The sequence below is a fragment of the Homarus americanus genome, unplaced genomic scaffold (genome assembly GCF_018991925.1).
Source record: "Homarus americanus isolate GMGI-L3 unplaced genomic scaffold, GMGI_Hamer_2.0 scaffold41592, whole genome shotgun sequence".
Lineage (NCBI taxonomy): Eukaryota > Metazoa > Arthropoda > Malacostraca > Decapoda > Nephropidae > Homarus > Homarus americanus.
The window spans coordinates 374,428-385,123 of NW_024740109.1; the positions used below are offsets into that span (position 1 = coordinate 374,428).

The 10,696-nt window shown below is 34.9% G+C and overlaps 1 protein-coding gene across 6 annotated transcripts; it reads right to left on the reverse strand.

The window, feature by feature from the left end:
* Window positions 1-2,487: 2,487 nt before the first annotated feature.
* On the reverse strand, window positions 2,488-9,684 carry LOC121875211 (adenylate cyclase CyaB-like). Of its 6 annotated transcripts, none has more exons than XM_042379669.1 (5): window positions 9,571-9,684; window positions 6,789-6,960; window positions 5,472-5,543; window positions 3,630-3,794; window positions 2,488-3,482 (listed from the first exon to the last, which is right to left on the reverse strand). In XM_042379669.1, the coding sequence occupies exons 2-5, from the start codon at window positions 6,942-6,944 to the stop codon at window positions 3,351-3,353; spliced, it is 525 nt and encodes a 174-aa protein (XP_042235603.1). In that variant the 5' UTR covers window positions 6,945-6,960; window positions 9,571-9,684; the 3' UTR covers window positions 2,488-3,350. The 6 variants fall into 6 exon arrangements, with proteins under 6 accessions (XP_042235603.1, XP_042235601.1, XP_042235605.1 ...); XM_042379667.1 differs by having other exon boundaries at window positions 9,523-9,583; XM_042379671.1 differs by lacking the exon at window positions 9,571-9,684 and adding an exon at window positions 9,516-9,539.
* Between the last annotated feature and the right edge of the window lie 1,012 nt (window positions 9,685-10,696).

A 10,696-nucleotide genomic window follows, 5' to 3' on the forward strand; every position in this document is an offset into this window, starting at 1 on the left:
TGCATAATTAGCTTTGGCACTCATTTTTTTACCCCAAATTAGCTACTCGGTATATAATAATTACGTAATTTATAGTACTGTACGGTACATATTTTTATTTAGAAAAACAAAATTCCTATAACTACCACTGAAATTTTTATTGGGATTTTATGAAAATTGTTCGAAAAATAGTGCAGTACTGTACTGGAAATTAGGGGCAAAATGTCTTCTAGAGGCATATCCTTTGTTTTATATAAGTATTTTCAGGTAAATACTCTAATTCTCAAAGTTTTTGTCAATCTTGGTACTTCATTTGTTTTCATGTTGGCGTAACCTATTCTTAGCATTTGCCTGTAACACCACATTTCAAAGGCCCCCAACCTCTTTCTGGTGTCTGCTGAAAATGTCCATGCTTTTAATTCATACATCAGTCCTTGTCAAATAAAGCCTTTCAGCAGCCTTTTTCTCAATTTGAAGCTAATTTCCATTTTCATTAGGTCTTTTATATTATTAGATGCTGTTTATGCTTGCCTTATTCTTGTTTTGATTTCTTCCTTACATCTGTCATCACAGCTAATGTTACTTCCCAAATACCTGTACACACAATTTTCCACTTGCTTAAGTTCCTTGTTGTCTACCCTAATTTTTTCTTGGAGATTTATTTGCATGTAGAAACAACCATTATAGCATTACCTCTTCAACCATATTTTTCACTTTCTACTATTCTATAAAGTTTTTGTAATACCTCCTCACAATCTGCGATAAAAATGGTATCATCTGCATTGCTTATATATTTGATATTACTTAACCATTAATATTGTCATTCATCATCACTTATTAAAAACTGTATACCTGTATATATTATATAATGAAGATAGAACAAACTTTATTTACTCTGTGAACCAATTATTATTTAGTTCATTGTTTACTATCACTGCAGCCTCATGTTGCCAGTAAAGATTCTTTAAAATCGTAATATCTCCTTCATTATTGTCTGTTTTTTCCAAATCTGTTTATTGTGCCTTTCTACCAAAATTTTTCAAAACTAGCAAAGCAAATATAAAATTTTGGGGGATCTCTATTAATGATGTCCGCATCTACAATAGTTCGCATTAACGCTGTTGATATATTAAGACCGATACAGTATCTTATTTTTGATGTAAACAAACCTGCATTAAGATATTCATCATCCTGCCAACTCGGAATGTGGAATGCATTGCGCACATCATTTGTCAGTCGAGGCATCATCTATCCGAAGGCCATCTGGTGAGCTACAGTCCAGGCATTGTTTCTTCTTGGTTACATGTGCGTAAGAAATGGAGCTCAATGTTTTTTTTGTTTTTTTTACGTTGCAGATTAAGGATGTCACTAAAATTCATGTTGTGCTGTACTTTGTTTTAGTGACTGTGAAGTGATTCCCTTGTTTTAATTTCTGTGAAGTCCATTTGCTCTGATCCCCTACCCTGACATTACATCAGGTCAGTAATACGAGATCACTAAATGCTCACCGACACCAGAGATTGATCAGGTCAGTAACTCGAAACCCATTAATTCCCTACCACACTTTTATAGCAACATTTCTTATGTTCATTCATAAAAAATTGTCGCCATCATTATTATTGTGTTTTTGTGAATGAAGTGAGCAGTGTAACTTTGAAAATATCTGGCAAACATTTTGTTGTCTTTAAGGCCAAGATGAAGGTTACACCCCCACCCCTCCCAACCAGTGTGTGTTGGACTCGGGTTGATGTCTCCTTGGTCTCAAAGGGGACAGGCGATGACTACCAGACTCGTTCTTAACAACGTGGTGAGTTGAATTATTTTGTACCAAGAGTAGTACAGTATTGTAGTTTATTATTTTTTTCTTCAGTGATAGATGGGGGTGGGGCAGAAATAATAATTTATTTATAATAAAAGCTACTCCTCGACTTACGACAGGGTTAGGGACCCAAATCCAGGCCGTAAGTCGAATTGGTAGCAAGTCGAAAATGCTTAAATAATACATAGAAAATCTAAAATGGGTGTCTTTTTTTCTTCTCAGCACCACAAAACTCACTTTTAAGCTTGCCAGCTATTTTAAAGTGAATTACAAACGAAAATTTTGTCGGTATAAAGCGCTATTACCAACGCTGGGACTCGAAAGTACGTAGTTTGAAAAAATTTTGGTACGACAGGCGGTCGTAAGTCGAGGAGTAGCTGTATATCTTTATTCTTTTAAAAATTATTTCTTATTTTCTAATTCAATTACTCCAAATATTTTCTATTTTGTTACTGGTCTCTTATCTAATTATATTCTGATCTTAGGTTTACCTGGGATACCCCCTTGTTACCATACAATCTTCAATACTGTACTCATGGTAGCTGCCACCACCCAGGTTTTTATCAAATATATTTCATAACATTAACTTCTTAAATATGACATTTGGTTGGTAGCAACCTGGAGAAGGCTAGGCTCGTGGGTTCTAATGTATTCACTGGCACAAATTATAAGGGAGAATGAAAGGTGGATACTTGACAGTGCCTTATATTTCTTGACATTTTGATGCCAATAACCTCACTAAATTGCTGATATCTTTCTGTGTACAGTAGGTGGAGTGACTGGTATTCGAGGCAAACTTGCGATTCTTGGTCGATTATGGTGGTTAAAGGAAAAGTTTTTTGATGACCGTGAAAAAAAAAACATTAATAAGAATTGCAAAGCAGTGAGGTAAAGCAAGATGAGAAATGTGTAGGAGTGAAAGATGCCTTCAACCCCTGGGCTATGGTCAGCATCCCCCAAGAGGGTATATTTGGGAACATTTAAAAAACAATTTGTCGTACAAACTGGCCATGCATAACATAACAGGAAATAAATACATGTCCTTATCACAAGTAGGCAACAGGGCAAGGCAGAGTTGAGATTGTTTGTTAAGTGGCGTGTGTTTGTGTGCGTGATGCAGTAGTATTGAGGTAAACAACACTAACTTGTAATCGGTATGAAGGACAGGACATTTGTTGTACTACGTTATTACTATTAACAATTATTATTACTGCTCTAGTAATTGATCATAATATTTGTATTAGACTTGGGGGATAGAAACACGTGGTAAAGTGTGTCAAGGGCGAGATTCCTACATCACACAAGCTGGAAGGCTCTCACGAGTGAGTGAGTAAAAGATTAATACCAACTTGACAACATAATGTGGCCAGGCCCGCCCCCCTTTTTTCAAATACCGTAGGCCCATGAAGGATCAAAACTTCATAATGATGTGACACTTCAGATGAGTCGGTGTAGTTTGAGAGAGAAGGGGTAGTTTATTTATAAAGTAACTGAAGTGGAGAAAAAAAATTTGCCTAGATGCACTTTCTTAATTTTAATGAAGAAAAACACGTCACTTATTCTTCAGAATCATATCCATGTAGGCCTCTGACAGCAAGTCCTCCTTTTTTATTTTGAGCTTATCACGGAGGTCATTTGCAATCTTCTCCCCCTCCTCAATGGTTTGATCATCTTGTAGTAGAACCTGGCAACATAATTAAAGTTAATAGTGAAAATGCCTACAGGACTCCTTTAATCCTTAGTACGGTATATCATACAAAACACAATACTGTAACAGTATACATTAACAGTAATTTTTTATTTTGTTGTAAACTTCCTGTTACACACCCACCTCAAGTTCCATAAAGTCTCCAAGACCAACCACGGAATCGACATGTACTCTCGTCTGGCCAACCATGTACAATGTTCGTGTCTTTTTTACCATTCCCTTCACCCCGAGACATCGAGTCAATAATCTACACATATCACCACTAAGTTCTCCAATTTTTCCAGGAACCTGAAATCAAATAAAAGATCATCAAATGTGCAGAAGTTTCTGTGTAATACTGTAAAATAATTATAGGCTACCCAAATTTATTTAAAGAATCAATATGGTGCAAATGTTGCCAGTTCACAAATAAAAATAAATCCAATACAGTACAGTATTGTACTGTAATAGACATTAACAGAGGAGTTCATTATGCAGTATTTTCACATCAACTTTGTAGTACTGTAGTGTAAGTGAATAGATCAACGTAATCTTTAGAGGGAATAAAAGTAAATGATCAATAAAGGGGGCTATGTTTGCCACAGTGATGCAAACAGCAGGTGACTAATTTAAATCAAGTTAGTACTGAGAAAACAGTAGTCCCAGGAAAAGCAATGGCTGATATAATGAGTACTGTACTGTATAGAAAAGTCTTAAGAGCAGGTACAGTATCAGACTTTAAAACCCAAGAAGAGGACCACATACAATATACTGTACTGTATTGTAAGGTTAATCTCAGATTATTGTTAGCATAGTGATGCTGTTAGATGACAGAAATTATGTTTTAGAGAGTACAGTACTGTACTGTAAAAGTTAACAGTACATTCTGATTTGAAAGCCTTAAGTTTATGGTTTTAAAACCAATGAGTGTTTCTAAATGCTTTGTTGTGATACAGTATTCTAAGGGGTTCAGATTACTGTACTGTACTCTCATCTCGCTATACCCTGTATACTACTCTTTTTTTTCTTTTCTTTTTTGTCACCACTGCATTTGTTTCAGACGTGAAAAGTTTAAATACATCATTCATACCATTATCATGGTGGTGATGACAATATACCTTACATGAATCTAATACAGTATACAGTATTACCCCGCTTTACGCGGTACGCTGCTAGAACCGGACTTTCACTTTCCTGCATCTACTCATATACGCGGTGAAGTATAATTTTATTTATTTTTTTTTTAGCTCATAAAATTCATACAAATTACTCAGCCAGAATATAATTTACATTGCTGGAATTCTTACAATATGATGATCATTTTGAAAATAAACATCATGGATTTTGCATTAGACATACAAATTTTAGATCTAATGTAACAATTTGGTTTACACAAAGCAAATATTTTATCTTCTGTGCAAAATATATGAAGTTTACATTCAAAATATTCCCTGACCTGCATGGAATCCAGAAATGTCAATTATATTATCCTAACTTTAGTCGGAGGTATTATTTATTACTAAATGTTAAAATCTAGTGTTTTTCACCCAAACATTTCTCAGAGAGGTAGGAGCTAGTGAGCTGGGAAGAGGAGGGGGGGGGGGAGTGGAGTCCATTATTTGAATGGACATTAACCTGGCGACTGTATTTCTCTTAAATATTAATTGTGTGTGCATACCATCATAAAATTAAGATGTTATTTTTACTACAACATAGTTATTGTGTCGGAAAAAGTGGAGATTGGGGGTTGGGCCAGTCTCTATTGGAATTAATCCCATATGTTCTGTTGTTCACTTTACGTAGTTTTCACTTTCCGAGGTACCCCATGGGTTCAATTGACCGCGTAAATCGGGGTACTACTGTACACAAGAAAATTATATAGCTCGAAGAGGTATAAGGTAATTATTGAGTGTATTTTTTTTAGCAAGTTTTGCACCATGAGTTATAAGAGTCCAGAGCAAAAATGAATTACAGTTAAACTATTACCTTTTCAAAATCACTGCACTTAGGCCCTTCCTGGTCTGGTCTCTCATAGTATATCAGTTCTTCTTTATCATCCTGTGAAAAACAAATGTACATCCTTATCAAAGCCATACAAGAGAAAACTGAAAAAGTAAAACCAGATTGAAAAGAGTAGGTATTGTTGATACAAAATAATATACTATAAAGATGGAAATGCGCTTCAGAGACGAAGGGAGAGCTTCTGTAAATGGTAATGATCCAAATGAAATCATGGGAAAAGAAATAAAACACCATTACCAGTATTGTTGTTCAGAAGGGCTTTGTGACAGGATCTGTACTGCAGTCATACGAGTGTACAGGTAGGACGACAGTGTGAGGACCATGAAACACTCAATAGTCAAGATTAGGTTAGTTTAGTTCAGATCCTAAATTCCAGGTCAGGTTTGTTTACGCCAGAAAGTCAGCAGTAAATGACAAGGTTAGACAGATAAGTGAGTGAGAACATTCCAGTGTGAAGCATTAACAAATGCAAGAGAAGATATTCTGTCATCAGGGAGATAATGGGGTACACTGTATTATGGGAATATTTTTCTGCCAAAAAGAGAGGCATGTGTGGCTGAGATAGACTGAGGGAGTGTGTATACACTGTTTGAAGAAAATGAATGTGTAATTAACAGAATGACAAAGTACAGTATCATCAACATTTTATGGCCATTTCCCACTGTGATTACCTGATGGCAGCTCCATGCTGAAGAATATCTTGCAACCTCTCTCAACAGGTTTTTAACTCTAATGTCATTCTTGGGCTACCTCTAGGTCTTTTCCCTGCATTAAATTTGTTCATCTCTTGACCCAGTTAGTCTCTTCCATTCTCCCCACATATCAATACCACCTCTACACAAAACTTCACCAATATTCTCAAAACTGTACCTAGTTGCACTCTTAGCTCTTTCAGGATCAAACAGCACATGTCATTTGAATAAAATCGTCTGGCGTTCGCCAAATAAAGTATTAACCCTAGAACACAAACTCTATTTTTGCTCTTCTTCTTTCATTTGACCTAAAGAAAATACTACCGGTACTTACCGTAAAACTTAATACTGTAATGGTGACAAACATCACTGTTTAACAATGTAATTTGTAAACACACGTAATGGAGTTATGATAATTATTATTCTGTACAAAATGTAATTTCCAAATAGCATTTTGGAGTACAAGTTAAGGTTCAGAGGTTGGTATACCGTTAAAACGTTGTACTGTATATTATACACACAAAACTTTTTATCAACAATTATTATCAAAACTCAAAAGTACAGTACTAACAAAAGACATGCAAACCACCTTTAACACCCGTAGCTTCAATCTTCCTTTTGGAGAATTAAAGAATGTATCTTCTTGGTGTAGCACTACACCTTCGCTATTTGACAGCTGGGCAGCAAGTTGATGTAGCTGCACCAAGTTTTTCACACGGGCCTTAATCTCAATGTTTCGTGGCATTCTTAGTCTTTCACGCCTGTAATAAAGGAAAAACAATTAAAGTAAATGAATATATTGAAATAACTGTAGAGTACAATATTCTAAAAGCTCATAGTATACAGTATTACCAAATATTCCCATTGCAAAATGGGAGATTGATCCAGTTTTGATTAGTTAGCTATCAAATCTTTGGAAGAAATCCAACCTGTTCAAGACAACATGATACAGTACTGTATTGTATCTCCAAGGTCGGTTACCAAGCATAAACATTTGATGAATTTTCCTGAGATCTCACAATTAAACAAATCAGGATCACCTCTTGGTAGCCTTGGATCACACTTCTCAAGTACAGTACAGTCAACAATTATTTCTTAAAAGAGCTGCTGATCTAATACAGTGCACTACTGTACTGGATTATTTTATTAATCTCAATGCAGGGAGTTGTTGGACCCAATACAGTACCAGCTCACCAATCCAAACATTTGGGCTATTAACACAGCCAATACTCTTGTGCAGTAGTACAGTACTTGTACTGCAAAAGTACTTAAAGCTGTATGACCACAGAAGGTAAATCAAGCAAATTAGCCCGTAGGTCTTATAAGAAGTGTTCACATACTGTACCTAGATGGTCTGTCCCTCCCTCATAATGCTTTTCAAAAGTGAGTTGCTTTCCTGTTTCAAATCCTATCACCCAAGATATGCTATTGAGACTGGCAGTTAATTGAAAATGACCAAAAAAAGGGCATTAGAGTGGTGCCTGCACCACCTCAGGTACCCAGAGACCATGAGATTAGATCATTAGAATGCCTGAATTTGCCTAGCTTATATCATAGGTGGGCAGGGGGAGATTTAATAAAAATCTATGAGCACCTCAGAGGATATTACTCGGATGGTCAATATTAGTTTTAATACCGCTCACGATATCTTTTTGGACAAAATAAAGTTTTTCCTGTATCTTTCAATGTGCTCAATGAATTTCACATTCATTTCTTGGGTATATCGACTACTGTATTTTATAAAGAAGATAAAACTCATCCCTCATGAGTCAACTTGAACCCAAGAAACAAGTGTGAAATTCATAAAATCCTTACCAGTCCAATCTAACCTAACCTAAAAGCTGGTGGCACTCAATTTTTCTTACTTTAAATCACTTTGACCCCCAAATTTCCCTCTCTTCAAAGCCCTGCCCACTTTGTGGGGTATTAATATCATGAGGAGAAAGGGGTAAACTCAAAAGAGAAGCATTTGCCCCAAAAAATCATAGAATAAAACTTGTTTTTTTTTAATTTAACTATGAAAAGAAATATGTAAAGTATTAAATTGTGGGTGGGGCCGAAACGAATTTTAACCCATTATTCAGTTGTGGTCATACCTGGAACTAGTGGATACTCGACCCACTAGAGGTCACATCCTCAGGTTGAAGAAACCACTTGTTAAAAAAATTGTCGGTAAATTCTGGGTAATTATTCCGCAAAAAGCCTTAATTTTTTTAATCTACTTTTTCTACAGTAGTATTTCAGGCTGAATACAATGGTGATAATGAAAATTTGGGGAAATGCATACCGGTAAATATTGAGCTATGACCCTTCTTACCGTCCCACCAAAAAAAGGAGGTAGTTTATGAGAACAGTACTACATTACCACCAGGAGTTGATAAATTTCCTTAATTTTTTCCACAGATGTTCTCACCATTATAGTGTATTTTAAAAGAGGCGACAGCTTTTTATTTTAATTATAAGTATTTTTTGGCTGAATATCTCTGGTAAATAATTAATTTCTTCACGTATATTGCACGTCGAGACAGCAATTTAGTGTTACTGTATATGATCAGCTTTTCAGTGTGTTTTACCCCACAATTTCCCTCATTCTTCATACCCTGCACACTACAGTTAATTTATATTCATAGACAAAATAAAAAAAATACTTAGTTAAAATAAAAAGTTGTCATATTGCCTTTATCACTTACTATCAACCATCATCCAAAGAACATCTATGGAAAAAAATGAATGAAATCAAACTTTTTTTGGTGCTAGTCATCTGCTACAGTACAATACAGAAATGCCAAAGAGGAATACTATATGGAATTTACCACAAAACTAAAAGAGGCTAACCTAACCTAGCCACATCTGGTCATTATACTCACTGGGTCATTACTCTACAAACAGTGGTATATAACTTAGGCTCATTACCGGTATATGATTTAGGTTTCTCTGTCTAATATTAACCAACTTTTTTTCCAGTGAAAGTTGTGGACTCCTGGAACAATCTACCAGTGTTGTGGCGGCACCGAGTTAGAGCTCACTTAAGATCAGACTTGACCAACACTGAGGCAGGTAAATATACATATTAGAGCCATTACATAAGAGGCAAAAGTAAAATACACACACAAACACTGCAGGTATACAATGGTAGTTAACAAATACTGTAGAGTAGGTTAAGAACAAAGAGTAGTAAGTCATTAAAAGCTGAGTCCTTATGTTGGGCTGTGGTGACAAATAAATTTATTGAAAATCTACAAAACATCAACCGTGACACAACAGCAAGACACATCAAGGCTTGAAAAGTCTTATAAGGAATGTTGTGTTTTAATGATATATACTTAATTCCCGGAGTCACGTATTTAAACTGCTTAAGCCTGATGACTCACCACTGTTTGTCAGTTACTCGAACAAATATACAGAAGATATTTATTATTGCATTGGATTCAAATCATCATCATAGACGTTAAGTGATGTTTGTAATCTAATAAAATCCCGAGACACATTAACACATAGAAATTAACTATCAAATATTCCAAACATAAGTTAGTTAATATGAATGTGATAGTTAATATGAATGTGATAGTTAATATGAATGTGATAGTTTATTATAATTCAGGTTTATATATTCTAACTTCCAATTATTATCCTTCTAGAGAAATATATCTTTTTAATGGACAAGAACAAATTAAATTGTAACCATGTTTGGAAGGGCATTCCACCTTACAATTACTGCTTACATTTTTGTTATTTCCATATTTAAATTTTAATAGCCTATTCAAATATTTATATAAATATATATATTCATATAATAAGGTAAATATACTGTGAAAGGACTTTTTAGATGATATTGCGCAGGAAAGAATTCGACAGATGTATAGCCAAAATTAATACTTCAAAAAATCAATAGGATACTACAAAAAAAATACTATAAATTAGTTTGAATATTTATAATATTGTAATAAAATAATTTATTATTAAATTTATAAGTTTTGTAGGAGACGAATAATAAAATAATGAAAGTATTGACTCATCTGGCAACTTTGGAGCAAAGACATTTTAAAGCTATAATTATTTTTCGCAAAAGATAGAAAGAACATTTAATATTTCATGCTGAAGGATATACTCAGATATTATGTTTGGCATTAATGACTTTCGTTTATAATCATACACGAAATAGTTAAAGTATTAAAATGTAAGAGTAATTGGCAACTGTGATGAGAAAGAGACGTTGGCCATGGAAGAGCTCTATCGTCCTCACAACTCCTGCGCTTCAGTCCAGACCAGTCGACTAATTTTATCAAGGTATATCTATGTCATCTTTATTAATTTTGTGATGTTGTAGTGCTGATATTGATCTCCGAGTATTCAGGTACGGATAGTTGTTTCGGTACCTGAGTACAGTTGAAGGAATAATCAAGGAAATGTGTTTTATATAAGTAACCTCATGTGTGCACGTCTCCACTCCTTATGGTGAAGGTCGTGTGCATATGGACGTGATATTCATGTGTGGTG